The sequence below is a fragment of the Rhinatrema bivittatum genome, chromosome 5, assembly GCF_901001135.1.
Source record: "Rhinatrema bivittatum chromosome 5, aRhiBiv1.1, whole genome shotgun sequence".
Lineage (NCBI taxonomy): Eukaryota > Metazoa > Chordata > Amphibia > Gymnophiona > Rhinatrematidae > Rhinatrema > Rhinatrema bivittatum.
In genome coordinates, this window is record NC_042619.1 from 267,175,455 (window position 1) to 267,198,598 (window position 23,144).

Below are 23,144 nucleotides of genomic sequence, written 5' to 3' on the forward strand. Positions count from 1 at the left end.
TGGTGTCAGCCATATCTTTGATAAAATTGGAGAAGGAAAGGTCCTCTGGAGGGTATTTTCTTCTTTCCTCTGGAGGAGATGGTTCTGAGAGGACTTCCTCCGAAGAAGTATCTGTATTGGGATCGTCCCAGGTATCCGCTGTATGTGGACAAGGAGGCGTCAATGGAATGGGTATAGTTAGCATCGATGGCATCCCCAGTGGCTTCGTCAGAAACAGCGGAGAAAATGTTAGACGTGGTCGTGGGATTCCCGATGGACCTGGCAGTGGTTCAGGCATCGGTACTTCCTTTAGTATTTCCTCCTCCCTTGGTGTTGGCATCGGTACTTCTGGTGGTTTTACCGGAATGGCACCGATGAGAGAGTGTCCAGTTTTGCTAAAATTGGTGCAAAAAAAGAGATGTCTGGCATCGATATCGGTCGAACCAGCGATGGAGTCGGCAATGGCATCGGTATGGGTACCGGTGATGGAAGTGGAACCGGTACAGGCAAGGAGCTGTCCTCGATGGTGGACTCGGTGCTGGCATCGGAGGCATATCGAGGAGCGCATCTCTAACTGCCTGGCGGATATTACCATCCAGTTCCGCCTGCATTGCTGGTGAAACCAGAGCAGCTATGGGGGGAGGCACCGAAGGCGATACCGGTACCTCACAGAACCCTGTGGAGGTACGGTTCCCGGCACTCATATCGGTGGGGATCGCCTCGGAGTTGTTGGCCTCAGTGGAGCATCCTCTCTCTGAGGTTTCTTCGGTGCTGATCCGGGATCCATCGATGGAGTTCCGGTTATCGGATCTGTCTCGGGATCGTAAGGCCTCCGATGCCAATGACGATGCTTCTGCCTGTGTTCGATGCCCTTCTCGATGACGGATATAGATTTTATCGAAGTTTCTGAAGGGGTTGGTGACGGCCGATCCCCTGCTTCGTCCGGTCTCCATTTTTTAAGGATGACTTTTTTTGATCGCTCCAGCCAGAGACAACTGAGTGGACATCGATGTCAATGGCATTAACTGTAAATGGAACAAATGCTCCATTTTCTCCATCCGTAATCTTCTGCCTTTCGGTGTCATCTCAGCGCATCTTGGACACGTCTAGACATCGTGTCCCTCGCCAAGGCAGAGTATACACTCTAAGTGCGGGTCCGTAATGGACATGGTATGGCAGCAATTCGGGCACTTTTTAAAACCCGAAGCCATAGTGAAAGTCGGACAGCCGTCGACGACTTTCAGGCACAGTTTGACGGTATCGGAATTGACGGAAAAATCAAAAAGACTTACCACGATGGGAAAAAAGGGAGACCCCCTATGGTGTCTGAAGTTTTTTCAGGTTTTTTATGAACTTTTTGTAAGGTGAAAATTCACCACACAGGACTCCTAGAACCGCGAGGCTAACGGCTTCGCAGAAAAAAGAAGACTGAAGGGAGACCCCTGTGGTTCGAGAGATCATGGCATGCTCAGTAGGCTCAGGATGCTAGTCAAAAGTTTCTAGAAACTTTGACAGAAAGTTTTCCGGGATAGGGCTCCGTCAGTGACATCACCCATAAGTGAGGACTAGCATCCTGCTTGTCCTGGGATAAAGGACATTCCCACCAATTCAATGACTTTTTAGTTTCTTAGAAATCTCTCACGAGGGACTTGTCTAATGCTTTCTGAAAATCCAAATACACTACAACTACCAGTTCACCTTTATCCACATGTTTATTAACCCCTTCAAAAAATGAAGCAGACTCCTGAGGCAAGATTTCCCTTTGGTAAATCCATGCTCTACATGCTCTGTAATTCTGACATTTAGGATATAGTTTCCACTAATTTTCCTGGCACTGAAGTCTAGACTCACTGGTCTATAATTTCCTGGATCACCCCTGGAGCCCTTTTAAAATATTGGGGTTACCTCCAGTCTTCAGGTAAAATGGATAATTTTAATGATAGATTATAAATTTTAACTAACAGATCTGAAATTTCATTTTTTAGTTCCATCAGAATCCTGGGGTGCATACCATCCAGTCCAGGTGATTTGCTACTTATTAGTTTGTCAATCTGGCCTACTACATCTTCCAGGTTCAGTTCACTTGACTCATCACCCATGAAAACCATCTCTGGAACTGGTATCTCCCCAATATCCTCATTAATAAACACAGCAGCAAAGAATTCATTTAGTCTTTCTACAATGGCTTTACCTTCCCTAAGATCCCCTTTAACCCCTCGGGCATCTAACAGTCCAACTGACTCCCTCACAGATTTTTTGCTTTGGTTATATTTATAAAAGTTTTTATTATGAGATTTTGCCTCTACGGCCAACTTCATTTAAAATTTTCTCTTAGCCTGCCTTATCAATGTTTTACACTTAATTTGACAATGCTTATGCTTTTTCCTATTTTCTTTAGATGGATCCTTCTTCCAATTTTTAAAGAATATTTTTTTGGTTAAAATAGCCTTTCACCTCACCTTTTAACCATGCTGGTAATCGTTTTGCCTTCCTTCCATCTTTTAATTTGTGGATTACATCTGGACTGCGCTTCTAAGACTGTATTTTTAAATAATGTCCACACCTGTTGTACACATTTATTTATTTAATGTTTTTCTTAGCTGACATTCATCAGAGATATCATGCCGGTTTACATGTAACAGGAAAACGAAGTAGGAGAAGAGCAGTTACAAAAAACAGGGTAAAGAGGAACTGGGAAGTGCATAAGAAGAATGCACAGCAGAAGGAAGGCATTAGGCATGTAGGAAATAAAGAAAACTTATATAAACAATATGTATCCTATGCAGTAGCACCCTTCAGTTCTTTTCTATTTTCCTCATTTTATCAAGGTTTCCCTTTTGAAAATGTATTATTAGAGCTGTAGATTTATATATTGTCCCCCTTGCAGTCATTAGTTCAAATTTCATCATGTTATGATCACTATTGCCAAGTAGCCCCAGCACTGTTACACTGCTCACCAAATCCTGCGTTCTACTAAGAATTAAATCTAAAATACCTCCCTCTCGCATTGGTTCCTGAACCAATTGCTCCATGAAGCAGTCGTTTATTCCATTCATGAACTTTATGTCTCAAGCATCTCCTGATGTTATACTTACCCAATCAATATTGGGGTAATTGAAATTTCCCATGATTACGGCTCTGCTTCCCTGATTTCTCTTATTATTTCATCATCTGTCTGATCATTTTGGCCAGGTGGACGATAGTATACTCCTATTTTATACTCTTACCCAACACACAAGGGATTTCTACCCATATAGATTAAACTGAGCATTTAGTCTCTTGTATGATTTTTATCCTATTGTAATCTATACCCTCTCGGACAAAAGGTGCCACACCCCCACCAAGTTGTGATATAATTTGTACCTGCTATAGTTCTGTCCCATTGGTTATCCTTCTTCTACAAGTCTCTGAGATGCCAATTATGTCTATCTCATCATTCACTGCTATACACTCTAACACTCCCATCTTCTTAAGACTTCTGTCATTGGCATACAAAGTGTGTTTTTTGTTTGTATTAACAACCTGTTATTCAGTTAATATGGATAATTTGGAATTTTTTAGCCCAGGTGATTCTTTACTTATAGACACATGGACTACATTTTGCTTTTATTGGAACCTCTCTGTTGGGATACCCTAACTCTCCTGTTTCATCGGTATACTTCAAAGATACATTCCAACGAACCATGCACTGCTGAGTGACTGACACCTTTCCCCCTTGTCCTAGTTTAAAAGCTGCTCTATCTCCTTTTCAAAAAAGTTAGTGCCAGCAGCCTGGTTCCACTCTGATTAACGTTGCACCCATCCTTTAGGAAAAGTCTCCCCCTTCCCTTAAAGTTTGACCAGTTCCTTACAAAACTGAATCCCTCTTCCTTGCACGATCATCTCATCCACACATTGAGACTCCGGAGCTCTGCCTGCCTCTGAGGACCTGCAAGTGGAACAGGGAGCATTTCAGAGAATACCACCTTGGAGGTTCTGGATTTCAGCTTTCCACCTAAAATCCTAAATTTGACTTCCAGAACCTCCCTCCCACATTTCCTATGTTGCTGGTGCCCAAATGTACCATGACAGCCGGCTCCTCCCCAGCACTGTCTAACCCTATCTAGATGATGCCTGAGGTCCACCACCTTTGCACCAGGCAGGCAAGTTTCCAGGTGGTCCTCACATTCACCAGCCACTCAGCTACCTACATTTCTAATAATCAAATCACCAACTATGATGACCGACCTAACCCCTCCCTCCTGGGCAGTAGCCCTGAGAGACTTTATCCTCAGTGTGAGAGGACAATGCATCACCTTTAGAGCAGGTCCTTGCTAGAGGATCACTTCCTGCAACACCAGAGTGATGCTCACCAACTAGGAGACTTTTCTGATCCAAGGCAGACTGGATTTGGGACTTGGCTACTATGTCCCTATAGGTCTCATCGATGTACCTCTCTGTCTGCTTCAGCTCCTCCACGTCTGCCACTCTAGCCTCCAGAGATTGGACATGTTATCTGGGAGCCAGGAGCTCCCCCTTCTTGCTGCTGGACTGCTGCCTTCATATTAATTTTCTTGAGATCGTAGTTAAGGTTGCTAAGGGAGTTGGAATTATAGTACTTAAAATGTATAGGTGTGACCTATACATTTATTTATTTAAAAGCTTTTTTATACCGAAGATCATGTACAAGTACATGATTCGGTTTACAGAGAACCAACAATTGGAAATTACAGCAAACAATATGAACAAAAATTGGACAAAATTGAGCAAGAATAGAATTGAACATGGATTACAATAGAATTGAACATATGAACTAGAACTGTATAAATAGAACTGTATATATGAGACACCATATTTATATTGTACTTTTGTATATAATTAACCTCCTCTATCTCTTTCTATTTCTTACATTCCCAGTTCATTAGCCCTTGTTAATTGTAACTGCTTCTCTTCATCACGTTATTTATGTTTGGTTGTATTATTCGCACCCCTGTTTTCTGTAAACCGACATGATGTGAACGAGTTCATGAATGCCGGTATAAAAAAACCTTAATTAAATAAATAAATAAATAAATAAATAAACATGGATTACAAGAGGATGATTATATTCTCATAAGAACATGCCATACTGGGTCAGACCAAGGGTCCATCAAGCCCAGCATCCTGTTTCCAACAGTGGCCAATCCAGGCCATAAGAACCTGGCAAGTACCCAAAAACTAAGTCTATTCCATGTTACCGTTGCTAGTAATAGCAATGGCTATTTTCTAAGTCAACTTAATTAATAGCAGGTAATGGACTTCTCCTCCAAGAACTTATCCAATCCTTTTTTAAACACAGCTACACTAACTGCACTAACCACATCCTCTGGCAACAAATTCCAGAGTTTGATTGTGCGTTGAGTAAAAAAGAACTTTCTCCGATTAGTTTTAAATGTGCCCCATACTAACTTCATGGAGTGCCCCCTAGTCTTTCTATTATTCGAAACAGTAAATAACCGATTCAAATCTACCCATTCTAGACCTCTCATGATTTTAAACACCTCTATCATATCCCCCCCTCAGCTGTCTCTTCTCCAAGCTGAAAAGTCCTAACCTCTTTAGTCTTTCCTCATAGGGGAGCTGTTCCATTCCCTTTATCATTTTGATTGCCCTTCTCTGTACCTTCTCCATCGCAATTATATCTTTTTTGAGATGCGGCGACCAGAACTGTACACAGTATTCAAGGTGCAGTCTCACCATGGAGCGATACAGAAGCATTATGACATTTTCCGTTTTATTCACCATTCCCTTTCTAATAATTCCCAACATTCTGTTTGCTTTTTTGACTGCCGCAGCACCTGAACTGATGATTTCAATGTGTTATCCACTATGACGCCTAGATCTCTTTCTTGGGTTGTAGCACTTAATATGGAACCTAACATTGTGTAACTATAGCATGGGTTATTTTTCCCTATATGCATCACCTTGCACTTATCCACATTAAATTTCATCTGCCATTTTGATGCCCAATTTTCCAGCCTGACAAGGTCTTCCAACAATTTATCACAATCTGCTTGTGATTTAACTACTCTGAACAATTTTGTATCATCTGCAAATTTGATTATCTCACTCGTCGTATTTCTTTACAGATCATTTATATATATATTGAAAAGTAAGGGTCCCAATACAGATCCCTGAGGCACTCCACTGCCCACTCCCTTCCACTGAAAAAATTGTCCATTTAATCCTATTCTCTGTTTCCTGTCTTTTAGCCAGGGATGGTTCAATAGTATGATTTAGATAAGAGCCTGATTGATTTTTTTAATCAGAAATGTCTCTTGCCTAAAAATCAAAGGTTGAGCTAGAGGTGGGCAGGAGGGAAAGACAGACACTAGAATTAACTCCCTCTGGCTTGCTTATTATCTCAGACACAAACTCTAAAGAATATATCCCACTGTTTCTCCTCTTTCCATACTTTTTTTTAAATACTAACATTTCCCAAATCAATACTTACCAATCCTCTTCATCCAACATTAAGTTGATCTTCACTCAAAGGATTAAGAGGTTTGAGATTCGCACGCCTAAAGGCACACACTTTTGGTTCTCTTCTACTGCAAATGGTGTGGGGCCTCTGGAAGCTGGGACAGTGGAATTCGAAGCCTGGATCACTCACTATGACCTCTGGAGTCCTCTCCCAGGGGATGCTGGGAACAGTATGCAGCTGAGCATTCCAGTCCTCTTCTACTGCACTGGAGCACTTTTTTTTTTTACGCTCTTGCACTTATGCAGACCCAAAACCCTGCTCCTTTTCTCTCCCAACTTGACTTGCAATTGCCTCCTGAATTCCCTTTTTATTTTTTTGCTACTCAATACCTTTAAGTTTATTGTGTAGGCCACTATTATCGCCACACTGTTTGCCAGAGCCGCACTGTCTACCACAGCTTGCTGGTTTGCTCTCTCTCCAGTGCTGTTTTTTTTTTTTTAAAAGCTTTACTCGCAGGAGCAATCAATCGAATACCAGATTCCCTAAGGTAGGGGCTGGACTAAGAGAGAGTTAGACAGGAAGGGAGAGAAGGACCTCAAGTCCATTTTTTTTTTTAGTGCCAGATCTATGCGGATCCTCTACTCCCCAGGAAGTGGGGTCATCCTAGGTAGGATCCTCAGTCCCTCATGAACAGGTATCAGGCAGCTGCACTGGGGAAAGTTATCCCAAGGGGTAGTTACCCCAGGAGCCTTGTAGACTCTACCAAACCAGGGATGCACTCTGACTGGGAGAACTCCATCTGCACTTATCTGCAGCTGCAGGAGACAGGGACTATTGGCAAGAGCTTATGAACACTCCCCTTTTATGACCAAAGTGAGGTCAAGGAAAAAGGGATAGGTTCTCTAACTCTGACAGATGAGGAACAATGTAATTCCCAATGTAATGGACTGGTCTAACAGGTAAAAAGGAAGTTGTCATTTTTTTCCATATTTTATGTATAACTATTAAAAGAAAATATTGTATTGTAAATAGTGATTTTGTTAAGCCTCATATTTTACATTCTTTGCTTTTCTATCTGTAACGTTGAAAATTATGCTTTCATTATCTCCAACAGTTCCTTGTTTCACTGTAAAGCGCTTGTTGCTGAGTTTTGTTTTATGTGAACTGATGAGATGTTCCCAACGTTCATCGGTATATAAAAACCTCTAAATAAATAATAATAATAATAATAATAATAATAATAATAAAATAATGTATTTATTTACCCAAAAAGAATGAGTAACATGAAGCTTTATCAATTATTGAATTTTGTGCTTCTCAGATTTATATTCAGCAATCCAAAGTTGACTCAAAACTACTATCAAACACACTATAGTACTGTGTTCCACATGGGCTATGTAAAAGTTGGAAAAACATACAAAGTTACCTTGTATCCCTTGCCTTTGTCCAGTCCGAGTTGTTTTGGAATTATAACTTCATAAAAAGATGAGTCTGTCTGATTCCAGACTACAGAAAGATAAGATAACATTATATTTTTTACACTTACCTTTTTGATAAGCTGAAAAGTATGTTTCTGAGAAAAGGCTCTCTCACTGATATAAATGAAAGTGTTACTTCAATTACTGAACATCAGTTAGCAAATTTTAAATATAATGTCCCTATTTTTGCCAACATACCACTCTAAACTGTATAAAATTATATTGAAGTATTGTTTTTGAAAGATAGCATTTTTGTGGATTTACATCATAGGACCTATTGCATGCTCTCTCAAGGAATAACTGAAGCTGAGTTTCAGGATGTCAAAGCGTGCTTGAAAACAACTGCCTATTGTTCACAATTATCCATTGATCGTTAGTTCCTTTTCCATCTAGGCAAGGCTGGGTCTAGCATGACCAAAATGGTTGTAATGAGACCTGGTTTAAGGGGAATACAGGGATAGCTTTTTCACAGATATGTCCAAAAGGGTTTAATATTGTAACATGTAACAGAACTGGAAAGAGGGGGGGAGGGGTGTCAATTGTTTATTGATAGCATTTGCCACTAAAACAGATGGCTGTAGAGGGAGCTGATGGTTGTGAATGTCTTTTGGTAAAGTTAGATAATAGTGAACCAATAAATTTATTTTTATGGTATTATCCCCCGGATGTTACAAGAGAGAAAATGGAGGAGATTTAGAAAGCTTTCTCTCTTGTAACACGGCCCAATTTTAAATGGCCAGCACACATAAAAAACGGGGGTTAAGCGCACCGGCACAATCGCACAGCCATGTGCGTGCACACGTGTATGTTTTAAAACCTACCCCTTATTGTTTAATTTTAGGAAATTTTAATTTACTTCAGGATAAGACTACAGGTTTGATGATATGGGATTTTCTACATGCATTAGAATTGAGTGATTTGTTACAAATAATTTCAGAACCTAGACATAGGCAAGGGCATGTTTTGGATTTAATTTTAGGCTTCCCACATGTACAACAGCTAGGTAAGTTGTGAATCAAAGGAGTTGAACAGGTTATATGGTCAGATCATTATTTGGTAACTTTCTCATGTTGTTTTATTAATGATAGGGTGAAAAGGGAGTGATGTGAAGATTTTAGGTCAAACTGCGGAGTGGATCCAGATTTATTCTGGGATGTATAATGGGAAGGGTTAGAGGAAGGGGATGTGGATAGTATTATTGAAAGGCAGTAATGGAGGAGAGTAAATTAAGAGAGAAAGAAAAGGGTTGTATAAAGCAGTGGTTCTCAACCTTTTTTCTGTCGGAACACACCTGACAGATGGTTCTCACATGCGTGACACACTGAACACATGACCATCATAGGGCTAAATGTAAAAGTACAGTTTGCATCCACAGGAAACCCCCTGACCTACAATTATGGATGTAAAACAGAATTATGACATTCCCTATAAAACTCAGTAACAGCAAAACAAACTCCTACCAGGCTCAATAGCCCTACTTATGAAAAGAAAGCAGTTTATCACCAATGCATGTCCTCTTGAGAAAATACAACAAATAAGACTGATACACATGCTTACATCAGAGCTTTCCAAACTTTTCATGTTGGTGACACACTTTTTAGACAAACATAATTTCGGGACACAGTAATTCAGTCTACTAGCAAACCAGAGGTTAAAGGTTAAACGAACGAAATGTATTTCGACAATTTATGTATGTTTCCTTAAATCTACCTTATAAATGGGCTCTGACCGACGGCCCGCAAATGCGCAGTAGAGAGCAGCTCTACCGCGCATGTGCGGGCCAGCACGTTGGTCAGAGCCATGCGTGCCCGAAACAAAAAACATGGCGGTGGGGCCGCAGGAGCGGCGGCGGCCGTGAAGCAGGAGCGGGAGGAGGAGCAGAGGCGCCGCGCGCGAGTGACACCCCCCTCCGAGATCTGCCGGCAGGAGAAGCAGCGCCGCCACGCGCGAGTGACACCCCCCCCCCCCCCCCCCCGAGATCTGCCGGCAGGAGCGGCAGGAGAAGCAGCGCCGCGCGCGCGGGAGTGACCCCCCCCCCCCGAGATCTGCCGGCAGGAGCGGGAGGAGAAGGTGGTGAGAGGGAAGGTGAGAGAGAGAGACAGAGGGAGGTGAGAGAGAGAGAGGGAGGTGACAGAGGGAGGAGAGAGGGAAGGTGAGAGAGAGAGACAGAGGGAGGTGAGAGAGAGAGAGGGAGGTGACAGAGGGAGGTGAGAGGGAGGAGAGAGGGAAGGTGAGAGAGAGAGACAGAGGGAGGTGAGAGAGAGAGAGGGAGGTGACAGAGGGAGGTGAGAGGGAGGTGAGAGGGAAGGTGAGAGAGGGAGAGGGAGGTGTGAGAGAGAGGGAGAGGGAGGTGTGAGAAGGAGGGGGGAGGGAGGAAGGGGGGGGGAGAGTGAAGGAGGAGGGAGAATGAGGGGGAGGGAGTGGGAAGGAAACGGACCGAGCCCGTTGTTACGGGCTTAACGGCTAGTATATACATAATAAAATGTTTCATGACACAACCTATCTTGTGAAAACCTTTCATTTATATAAAATACAAGCCGTTAAGCCCGTTAAAACGGGCTACATCCCTCTGTCTCTCACCTCCCCCTCATTCTCTCTCCCCTCACTCTTCACCACCCCCTCCCTCACCCATTCCCTCCCCCACCCACTCCTCCCCACCCTCCCTCTCCTCTCACTCAGTCCCTCCCTCCCACTCAGTCTCACTCACTCCCTCCCCCCTCTCTCCCTCCCTCTCACTCACTCAGTCCCACTCACTCTCACTCAGTCCCACTCCCTCCGTCCTCTCCCTCCGTCCCACTCCCTCCCTCCCTCTCTCTCCCTCAGTCCCACTCCCTCCCTCAGTCCCACTCACTCCCTCAGTCCCACTCACTCCCTCTCACTCAGTCCCTCCCCCTCACTCAATCCCTCCCTCTCACTCAGTCACTCCCTCCCCCTCTCTCCCTCCCTCTCACTCACTCAGTCCCACTCACTCTCCCTCAGTCCCACTCCCTCCCTCTCTCTCCCAGTCCCACTCCCTCTCACTCAGTCCCCCCTCTCCCTCTCACTCAGTCCCACTCCCTCCCTCTCACTCAGTCCCTCCCCCAGTCCATCCCTCCCCCTCAGTCAATCCCTCCCTCCCACTCAGTCCCTCCCTCTCACTCAGACACTCCCTCCCACTCTCTCTCTCCGTCCCTCCCTCCCACTCAGTCCGTCCCTCCCTCTCTCTCTCTCTTCTCCCTCCCTCGCTACTGGCCGCTACCGCCGTCGCTCGCTACCGCCGCCGCCCGCTACCACCGCCGCCGCTCGCTACTGCCCGCTGCCGGTACCGCCGCCGCTCGCTACCGCCGTCGCCGCCCGCTGCTGCCACTGGACGCCGCCCGCTACCGCTGTCGCCTCTACCGCCGTCGCCGCCGCTCGCTACCGCCGCCACCCGCTACCGCCCGCTGCCGGTACCGCCGTCGCCGCCCGCTGCTGCCACTGGACGCCGCCATTTTTTTCTTTCTGACGCTGGCTCAGACCGACGTGCTCGCCCGCACATGCGCGGTAGAGCTGGTCTCTACTGCGCATTTGCGGCACGTCGGTCAAGCTTCGTTTATCTAGTAAGATATATAATATTCCAAGATTAATGTTATTGTTATAATTTATGAGTAACAATAATAAAACAAAGTTATTGTGTTATTCAATTTACCTCTTTAATGAGATATATGAGTTTGATGGGATGAACACAGCTTTTGAATATTTGGTGTTAATAAAAAAGTCCAAAGGGTATTCTGAGTAATTTTAAAAAGTTGGCCAGTTTCACACTATAAAATTATTTGATAGCCTCATTCAACTAATTCTATGTGGCTATGAGAGTGAAGTCTGGAATTTATAGGAAGGGACAGAATGTCAATATAAATCCTGCACCTCCAGTTCTGTAACTCTGTGCATCCACTGAAATTCCCCCAAATAATGGAGCTTGGATGTTTCCCTTACAGCTCATCATACTAAAAGATATTTTCAAATTGTGGTGTCTCCTCACAGTAACAGCAGCACAAACACCTTCCACTGCCAGGCACATTGTGAACTAACCCAAAACCCCACAAAAAGACACTCAAAATCTATACTGCAATCCCATTGTAACATAAGAGTAATAACACCAAGGACTCAAACAGCAATAACCCTACCTATGAAAAAGCAAGGGTAAATATTACACTGGGTCCTAGAATACCAATACACCACCTACTGAGGAAACAAAACAAACCAAATTGCTATAGATCCCTAAGCTAGCAGAATCTCTCATCATGGTCACACACACAGAGCAGAGACAGACCCTCACCAAATACAGAATACAAAATAAAGGAGCACAAATTAGACAAAAACTGCAATGGAAACATCAAGAAGCCAGACTCTGTGTATTAACAATGGAAAAACAGAACCACCATTCCTCATAAAACAAATAAAATCAAGAAACATAAAGCATCAGTTATAATAGTAAAACCATACTAATAAAAGAATATTTTAAAACTACTAATAAATAGAATTTCTATTAATTAAAATCATATACATTTTTTACAAACACCAATAAAATATTTCAAAACAGCACATATATCAAATAACACCCAATATTTAAAACTAATAAGGATTTTAAAAAGCCCCTGCTGTCCATATGTGGGAGCTCTTGATTTCCAGTCACCCTGATATTGTCGAGGATTAGGAGGTTATCCTCTCTCTCTCACACATACTCACATGTCCATTCTCTCTCACATATACACTGTCACATACATACACATTCATGCTCTTATACCCACCATAACCTCTCGCTCTCACAGACACTGACACACTCTCAGGCTCTAAGACACTCTCTCCCCCTCCACCGCCCCCTCCCCCCCAACACACACACACACACAAACTCTTACTCCCCTGGATTTTCTCATATACACTTATGCTCTCATTCTCTCTGGCTCCCTCACATACACACAAACACACACACCCAGGCAAGCTCCCATTCATTTTCACACCACTCCCTCACCATCCCCCAGGCATGCACACATTCATTCTCACACACACAGACCCCCAGGCAGGCACCAATTCATTCTCACACACACATACACCACACACAGGCAGGCATCTATTCTCACACATACAAACCCCAGGAAGACACCCATTCATTCTCATACACAGACACACCCTCAGGCAGGCACCCATGCATTCACACACATACACCCCCAGGCAGACTCCCATTCATACACATGGACACACTAAAGGCAGACCCCCTCTCTTTCTTTTGCCAGCAACCTCGGAGCTTCTCTCATTCCTCTGCTGCCACTGTCACTGATGCCGCATGGCTATTGGGGAGGCGCTGATTGCTGCTACTGGCACTGAAGCCCATTCTGCTGCCTTCTCTGTGCAGGCCCCGTGGGTTTCCACTTCCTCCATGTTGATCTCGTACATTGTGAGATCCGCATAGAGAAAGTGCTACTCTTGCACATTACCAAAGATTACATGTGCCAATCAGTAAAAAGTAATTTATTTATTTTTTTACCTTTGCTGTCTGATCTTAGTTTTTTAATCGGTTGGTCACAGGCTTTTTTGTTCCACCTTCCCTTTCTTATTTTTTTGCCAATTCCTTTCATATTGTCTTTTTTTCTATTTCTTTTCTCTCCATCTACCTTGTTCCCTCAAACACATTGTCAGGTTCTCATTCTCACATGCTTTCTCTCTCTCTCTCTCTCACACATACACACACAGGCTCTCACTCTCACATGCTCTCTCTCATACAATCATTCATACACAGTCTCTCTCTTGCACATGCTGTCTGACTCTCACACACCCAGGCTCTCCCTCACTCCCACATGCTGTCTTTATCAAGCACAGGCTCTCACTGTCACATGCTGTCTCTCTCACACACACACAGGCTCTCACATGCTGTCTCTGCAAACATTCAGGTCCTCACTCCCACACACAGTCTCTCAACTCTCTCTCACACACAGACACACAATCTCTCAACTCACTCTCACACACACACACACACACAATCTCTCAACTCATCTCATACACACACACAATCTCTCAACTCATCTCATGCACACACTCTATGGGCCCTCAGCCTCTCTCTTACCTCTGGGCCTCCTCTTCACGGGTCGCTGCAGGATGGGCTCTGCAGCAACCCTGATCTTCTCGGGCCGATCCGCGGCGGCGGCAGCCCTGATCTTCTCGGGCCGATCCGTGGTGGCAGCCCTGCTACCGGGCCTCCTCCTGTTCTCAGCCCGCTGCAACAACACTGCTCCTCTTCTGCACGTGGCTGATACTCCTTCTCCTTCCTGCCCACGTGGCTCCGGCAACAGTTTTCTTCTGGGGCCGCGCGGGCAGGAAGGAGGAGGAGCATCTGCACGTTTATACGTGACCTTTTTCTTCGGGCCGTGGTGACGTGAGCTCCACACGGCCCTGCCGATCTTCCTGCTGTGTGTCTCCGGCACAGCACAGCGATACTTCACTACTCAGCCGCCAGTGGGATGAGGTCCACCAGTGGCCGCATTGGCTCCCCCTGACCTCTCCATGGTATACCACTTGCTCCGCCCCGTCACGTGTACCGGGCTTGCGCGACACACTGGCACACTGCAAGCGACACACTAAAGTGTTGCGACACACATTTTGGAAAGCTCTGGCTTACATGTTAGTAAAATACCTCACCTCAGTCACATATACAGAACTGACCTAAGATACTCCTAGAATCTGCAGTAATGCATATAAATTAATCGGCACACAGTTACACCTGTATTATGGAATGCACTCAAACAGTAACAATCCTACCTATGAAAAGGAAATATTATAAATATTAAATAAGGCCCTAAACACCAATACACCTCCTATTAGGAAAACAGAACTAGCCAAGCAGTTATAGATCCCAACACAAAAATAATAAGCAGAAGAGCAATTTTGCTTACCATAAACAGTGTTTTCCGTAGATAGCAAATGAATTAGACATGCTGTCTGGGACGTCCTTCCCGTCCTGTAGGTGGCGGAGCTCTCAAAGTAAAAAGTCTTAAGTCTTACCTGCTTGGCACCTCCCCCTCCCCTGTGAAGAGTCTCTTCAGTCTGTGATAAAGCAAGTAGATAGAACAAGACTGTCCGGGGAGGCAGGAGGGTCAGCATGGCTAATTCATCTGCTATCTACCGAAAACACCGTTTACGGTAAGCAAACTTTCTCTTTTCACGTAGATAAGCAGGATGAATTACCATGCTGTCTGGGAGTACCCAGCTAGCAACTTGAGCTTTCTCGCTTGTTAAGTGCTTATATGCTTTTGCTGCTCAAATTGTAAAGGTATAGTGCGGACAGTTCTTGTTGACAGGAAAAAATTTAGGAGTTGCCCGCTGTTAAAATCTGTTTGCCCATGGATGCATCCATTGCAGCGAGTTTGTCTAAACAGTAATGTGTAGAGAAGATATGAAGTGATGACCAGGTCGCAGCTTTGCAAATGTCTAAAATGGGTACATCATGTAGATGGGTAATAGAGGCTGCTACTGCTCTGACCTGGTAAGCTTTTGGCGAAGTTGTAAGCTGTTCTGAGAGCCACTGGTAGCAGAATTGGATGCAATTTGTGATCCAAGATAACAAAGTTCTTTTTGATACCAGTAAGCCTAGTGTGTTTAGATTGAAGGAGAGGAAGAGTTGAGAAGGTCTGGAATCAGAGGCAGTATGTTGTTTATAGTATGCCAGCACTTGCTTGCAGTCTAATGTATGTAGTCTGCATTGGGCCTCATCATTATGAGGTTGAGGATGAAAGGTTGGTAGAGTTATACATTGAGGTGGAAAGCCCAAACCACCTTTGGTAGGAAAGTAGGATGTGGATGTAGAACCACTTTATCGTGATAGAAAACCAGGTAGGAGGAGTAGTGGACTAGAGCTTGTAGTTCACTGATCCTGATAGCAGAGGTGAGCGCTACCAGAAAAAGTACTTTCCACGCCAGGTATCTGGGATGACAGGTGTCAAGTGGTTCAAAGGGTGGTAGCATGAGTTGTTCAAGAACTAGGTTCAAATCCCACAGTATAGGTGGTTTTCGTACTGGCAGAAGTAGTCGCAATACATCTTTCATAAATATGGAGATAAGTGGATTTGTAGAGATCGGCGCACCATTGTGTAAAGAATGATAAGCTGAGATAGCGCTGAGGTGAACTCGGAGAGAAGCTGTCGCCAGCCCTCTTTGAAGAGACGGCTGAGGGGGGATATGACAGAGGTCTTTAAGATCATGAGAGGTCTTGAACGAGTAGATGTGACTCGGTTATTTTCACTTTCGAATAATAGAAGGACTAGGGGGCATTCCATGAAGTTAGCAAGAAGCACATTTAAGACTAATCGGAGAAAATTCTTTTTCACTCAACACACAATAAAGCTCTGGAATTTGTTGCCAGAGGATGTGGTTAGTGCAGTTAGTGTAGCTGGGTTCAAAAAAGGTTTGGATAAGTTCTTGGAGGAGAAGTCCATTAATGGCTATTAATGTTGAGATTACTTACCTGGTAATCTTCTTTTCCTTAGTGTAGACAGATGGACTCAGAACCAATGGGATAGTATCCGCGTGCTAGCAGTTGGAGACGGATCTGACGTCAGCACGGGGTATATAGCCCCACAGGAAGCGCAGCGATTCAGTAATCTTCCTTGCAAAAGCTGTTATGGATGTGTGTACTGACGCTCAGTGAAAAGTGAAAAGTGAAAACAGGATTCCCCTGACCGATTGACAGTGGCTGGAGACGCCAGCATTCACAACCGGAAAGCGCAGATACTGGTAGAGTGTACGCTCTTATGGAAACAAATGCCCAGGCTTACCTGGAACCGGTGAAACTCATGTACACAGGCAGCTGGGCGGGATGCTGAGTCCATCTGTCTACACTAAGCAAAAGAAGATTACCAGGTAAGTAATCTCAACATTTCCTGGCGTGTAGCCAGATGGACTCAGAACCAATGGGATGTACAAAAGCTTTACTCCCCGCCGGGGCGGGAGGCTGCCTGGGGACCATGTAGTACCGCCCTTGCAAAAGCCGAGTCCTCCCGGGCCTGGACATCCAGACGGTAGAACCTGGAAAAGGTATGAAGGGAGGACCACGTCGCTGCTTTACAGATTTCTGTCGGCGACAGCATCCTGGATTCAGCCCAAGATGCTGCTTGCGCTCTGGTAGAATGAGCCTTAACCTGTAGAGGCGGAGCCTTCCCAGCCTCCACGTAGGCGGCTCTGACAACTTCTTTAATCCAGCGGGCAATGGTGGGCCGAGAGGCCGCTTCACCTTGCTTCTTCCCGCTGTGTAGGACGAACAGGTCCATCTGTCGCAGGTCTTGTGTCACGTCCAGATATCGGGGCAGCAATCTGCCAATGTCGAGATGGCGTAATAAACGGCCTTCTGCAGATTTCTTCAAACCTACCGTGGTAGGCAAGGATATAGTTTGGTTAAGATGAAACTGTGAAACCACTTTAGGGAGAAAGGATGGAACCGTCCGAAGATGGATAGCCTCCGGAGTGATTCGTAGAAAGGGATCACGGCAGGACAGTGCTTGTAGCTCAGAGATGCGGCGTGCGAAACACACCGCCAGCAAGAACACCAACTTCAAGGTGAGAGACCGGAGAGACAAGCCCCGAAGGGGTCGGAAGGTGGATCCCGCGAGGAAATCCAAAACAAGATTAAGGTTCCATAAGGGCACAGGCCACCTTAGTGGCGGACAAATATGCTTGACACCCAGCAGGAAACGAGAGACATCTGGGTGCTTGGCGATGGTCTTGCCATCCCTCCTGGGACCATAGCAAGACAGTGCCGCTACCTGAACTTTGATGGAGCTGAGGGAGAGACCCTTCTGAAGCCCATCCTGCAGAAAATCCAACACAATAGGTATGGTGGTGGCATGTGGATTATTTATTTATTTTATTTAAACAAATTTATATACCGTTTTCCAGTAAGGCTTACTGACCAAAACGGTTTACAGCAGTAAATAACCTTAACAGTTAAAAGGTTAAAAATTAATACTAAATAAAACTTAAAACAGTAAAATAGGTATGAATAAAAATACAACATTTTAGGTAATCAATAAAAATAATGATGACTAAACAGAGAATGGCCAATTACATTAAAAAATTTTAAAGTAAGAATAAGTAAAGTAATATAATATAATACAAACTTATTTAGTCTTATTTACTTAGCTAAGATGTTTCTAAATCTTTAAAAGCCTCTTGAAAGAAATAGGTTTTTAAAGCCTTCTTAAATTCCTTCCGGCTGCTTATTAGCCTAAGCGAGTCAGGCAATGCATTCCACAGAATGGGGCCAGCAACCGAGAAAGCTCTATTTCTTGTTATACTCAATGCCGCATTCTTCACTGAGGGAATTTCCAATAAATGTTTTCCTGTAGATCTTAGTTCTCTCTGTGGTTTATAGATATGTAAGGTGAAACACATCCAAGTGGAGTCACTATTGTTCAACAGAGAATGGATTAACATGATGATTTTATAACGAATTCTATATTTAACTGGAAGCCAGTGTAATTTGTGCAGAATAGGTGAGATGTGATGTTTTAATGGAGTACCGGTAAGAAGTCTAGCTGCCGAGTTCAGTATCAATTGTAAAGGCCTAATAGTAGAATCAGGCAATCCCAAATATAAGCCGTTACAATAGTCTAGACCAGACAGAATCAGTGCTTGAAGCACTGAGCGATAATCATGAGAAAATAAAAGGGGCCGCAATCTTTTCAGAACATGCAATTTGAAAAATGAAGTTTTAACCATTTTTGAAATGTGTTGCTTTAGTGATAAGTTAGTATCTACCCATACACCGAGGTTACGTGCTAATTTAGTAACCTGTATGGTTTCAGTACCTATGGTTAAGCAAGTTGGTGTCGTGAGTGTCGCACCATGCTTCAAACACTCTCCAGATCCGTACGTAGGTGAGGGATGTGGAAAACTTGCGAGCTCGGAGGAGTGTATCAATCACGGGCCCCGAGTAACCTCTTTTCTTCAGTCTAGCCCTCTCAAGGGCCAGACCGTAAGAGAGAATTGAGCTGGATCCTCGTGTAGAATGGGACCTTGACGTAGAAGGGCCCGGAGAGGAGGCAGGGGAAGAGGCTCCCCTGCCAGTAGTCTTCTCATGTCCGCGTACCAGGGTCTTCTTGGCCAGTCTGGTGCCACTAGAAGAACTAGGCCCCGGTGTGTCTGAATCTTGTGGATGAGGGCGCCCAGCAGAGGCCACGGAGGAAAGGCGTATAGTAGAGTCCCTGGAGGCCATGGCTGGACTAGGGCATCGATGCCATGCGAGAACGGGTTGCGCCTGCGGCTGAAGTATCTGGGTACTTGAGCATTGGACTTGTCCGCCAGTAAATCCATGGCCGGAATCCCCCAATGATCGACAATCATCTGGAAAGCTGTGGGGGACAGCTGCCCCTCTCCTGGATTCAGGCGTTCTCTGCTGAGGAAGTCTGCTGTGGTATTGTCCTTCCAGGCAATGTGGACAGCGGAGATGTCTTGCAGATTCGCCTCTGCCCAAACCATCAGTGGGGCGATCTCCAGAGATACTTGTCGGCTTCTGGTTCCGCTCTGCCGGTTGATGTAGGCCACCGTGGTGGCATTGTCGGACATCACTCTGACAGCCCTGTGCCGTAGTCTGTGAGCGAATCGAAGGCATGCCAAGCGGACTGCCCGGGCCTCCAGGCGATTGATGTTCCATGTTGACTCCTCTCTGTTCCATCGCCCTTGCGCGGTGAGTTCTTCGCAATGTGCTCCCCAGCCGCTCAGGCTGGCATCCGTGGTGAGCAGGGTCCACATGGGCGAGGACATCTTCGACCCCCCTGCTCAGGGTGTTGGACTGCAACCACCACCGCAGCTGGGTCCGAACTCTGGCCGGTAGAGGAAGGTGCGTGAAATAGTCCCGTCGACGGGGGCGCCAGCGAGAGAGCAGGGAATGCTGTAGAGGTCTCATATGGACCCGCGCCCAAGGCACCACTTCCAGGGTGGATGCCATGAGACCCAGAACCTGCAGATAATCCCAGGCAATGGGCCGACTGGCTCTCATCAGATACTGGATACGTTGCCGAAGTTTCAACTGTCGCTTGGTCGTAAGACTGACCGTGTCCGCCCGGGTGTCGAACTGCACCCCCAGATACTCTATTGACTGGGAAGGCAGTAGGCAGCTCTTGCTGAGGTTGATTACCCAGCCCAAGCTTTCCAGAAGGGCGATCACTCTGTCGGTTGTCCGCAGGCTCTCCTCCCGAGATTTCGCCCTGATCAGCCAGTCGTCTAGGTAGGGATGGACCAGAATCCCTTCTCGCCTGAGTGCCGCAGCCACCACTACTACCACTTTGGTGAATGTCCGTGGGGACGTGGCCAACCCGAAGGGTAGAGCCCGAAACTGGAAGTGGCGGCCCAGAACCTTGAAGCGCAGGTAGCGCTGATGATCCGGATGGATCGGAATATGAAGATAAGCTTCTGACAGGTCTAATGCCGTGAGGAATTCTCCGGGCTGTACTGCAGCTTTGACGGAGCGCAGAGTTTCCATACGAAACCTCGGGACCCGTAAGTAGCGATTGACTGACTTGAGGTCCAGCACAGGCCGAAAAGTGCCCCCTTTCTTGGGTACCATGAAATAAATGGAATAGTGTCCAGAATTCATTTCCCAGGCAGGTACTGGGATGATGGCGTTCAAGGACAGGAGCCTCGCCAGGGTAGCTTCTAACGCTGCCTTCTTGTGCCGGGGACATGAAGATTCCACAAACTTGTCCGGAGGCAGAAGATGAAAATCCAGATAATATCCTTCCCGGATAACGGCGAGGACCCACTGGTCCAACGTAATCTCGACCCATCTGGGGTAGAAGAGGGTCAACCTGCCCCCTATGGCTTCGTTCCCCAGATGAATCGGCAAATCCTCATTGCGGGGTGCGACCGGGGCCCGAGCCCGGGCCAGCCCCCCGCTTGCGCTGCTTGATCCGAAAGGACTGATTCCTGGCCGGAGGACGAGTCGCCTGATAGCGCCCTCTATACGGAACAAAGCGCTGGGAACTCCTGCCCCTGTAGGGCCGTGGAAAGGAGCGCTGTCCCCGCCTGGAACGATCTTCCGGAAGTCTAGGCACAGGAGAGGCACCCCAGGTAGTGGCTAGCTTATCAAGGTCCCTGCCAAACAGAAACGAGCCCTGAAAGGGTAACCTGGTGAGGCGAGACTTGGAAGGCGCATCCGCTGACCATGGCCGGATCCAGAGCTGCCTCCTGGCGGCTACGGAGGATGAAATCCCCTTAGCTGTAGTGCGAACTAAATCCGATGTGGCATCGGTGAGGAAGGAAAGAGGGGACTCCATGTCAGCCGCTGGAGCGTTGTTCCTGACCTGAGACAAGCAGGCACGTGTCACCACAGTGCAGCAGGCCGCAATCCGCAAAGAAAGAGCTGCCACCTCAAAAGTTTGTTTCAGAATGGTGTCCATTCGTCTGTCATGGGGCTCCCTGAGGGCCGTCCCCCCTTCCACTGGAATAGTAGTGCGCTTGACCACAGCGCTAATTAAGGCGTCCACTTGAGGACATGCCAGCAGGTCCTGGAGAGCCGGAGCCAACGGGTACATACCTTTCAGGGCCCGGCCCCCTTTGAAGGAAGCTGCCGGCGCCGCCCATTCCAAATCTATTAGTTGCTGGGCCGCCTGCAAGAAAGGAAAATGGCGGGCTGTAGGACGAAGACCTTCCAGCAGAGGGTTCTGCGCAGAAGGAACCGAAGCACTGGGACCAGTGATATCCAACTCCGCCAGACACTGAGTCACGAGGTCCGAGAGGTCCTCCTTAGGGAAGAACCGCCTCATGGTTCTATATGGCTCAATCCCCGGGGGGAGGTCCCCCTCGTCCGGGAAGTCAGACTCGTCCGGCGAAACCTCCTGGTCCGATTGATCTGGACTGTCCAGTGGTGGGAGGTCTCGCTCCCGATAAGGCTGTGAGGGTCCGGGCACAGGAACCCTAGGCGCTGCCACCGTAGCGGCGGCCGCAGGAGGCGCCGCAGATGCAGCCACCGCAGGAACCGCTGCAACAATAGGAGCCACAGGAGCAGCAGGAACAGTAGGGCCTGGACGGGAAGCCGTCTGCATCTGGACGAAGGCATGAATTCCCTTAAAGAGATTCACCCAGGAAATGGAAGCAGCCTCTACTCGCCGGGGTACAAGGGCCCCCGGGATGCCGGAATGGTCAAGACTGCCCCCCAAATCCGGGGTAGCCCCAGGGGAACTGTCAAGAAACTGCGGCTGAGACTGGTCCAGGCCAGAGGGTCCCCCTGCCATCTCACATTGGGCACATAATGAGTCAGGCTCAGCACTGCGTGTGGCTCTAAGGTGGCATGCAGAGCAGAGGCCAAGGGCTGAAATGCCTGAGACAAGTGGCTGTGCCGTCGAGGATGCGGCTGCGTGCTGATCCATACCAAAAGAACAAACGCGCAATAATATGCGGCAGCAATAGGCGCTTAATACAGCAGGCGCACAATAATAAGAATTATATGCGGCAGCAATAGGCGCTGAAGAGAACAAGCGCACAACAGGAACAATATGCGGCAGCAATAGGCGCTTAAGAGAACAAGCGCACAACAGGAACAATATGCGGCAGCAATAGGCGCTTAATACAACAGGCGCACAATAGTAATTATATGCGGCAGCAATAGGCGCTGAACACAACAGGCGCACAATAGTAATTATATGCGGCAGCAATAGGCGCTGAACACAACAGGCACACAATAGTAATTATATGCGGCAGCAATAGGCGCTGAACACAACAGGTGCACAATAGTATGATAAGCGGCAGCAATAGGCGCTTAATACAACAGGCGCACAATAGTAATTATATGCGGCAGTAATAGGCGCTGAACACAACAGGCGCACAATAGTAATTATATGCGGCAGCAATAGGCGCTGAACACAACAGGCGCACAATAGTAATTATATGTGGCAGCAATAGGCGCTTAATACCACAGGCGCACAATAGCAATAGGGCGCTGAAGAGAACAAGCGCACAACCCTAATAGGTACACAGCACTAAGCAGAGAGCAATATACGCTTAATGGCATTCAATGGGCATTCAGCACTGAAGCATGTAGTAATAAGCTTACAATAATATGCAGCAAATACTCACAGTGGCAGCCAACATGCGAAAACAATACAACATACGCACAAGGAGGAAGAAAGCCGCGCCCATTACGGGCGCGGAATACCTGAATAGGGCCACTAAATGGCGTCCTCCACGGCTTGCCACGCCACCGATCCTCGAGACTTCGGAGACCTGGGCGAAGAGATGTACGCCGT

The 23,144-nt window shown here is 46.5% G+C and overlaps 1 protein-coding gene across 4 annotated transcripts in view; it reads right to left on the bottom strand.

Annotated features, from left to right (window-relative positions):
- Positions 1 to 23,144, bottom strand: part of LOC115092724 (disintegrin and metalloproteinase domain-containing protein 20-like) — a 229,901-nt gene that overhangs the window by 160,829 nt on the left and 45,928 nt on the right. For all 4 annotated transcript variants that reach the window (XM_029603982.1, XM_029603983.1, XM_029603981.1 and 1 more), the window contains exon 2: positions 7,848 to 7,927. In XM_029603982.1, the coding sequence (XP_029459842.1) occupies positions 7,848 to 7,927 (80 nt within the window). The remainder of the gene's footprint in view (positions 1 to 7,847; positions 7,928 to 23,144) is intronic.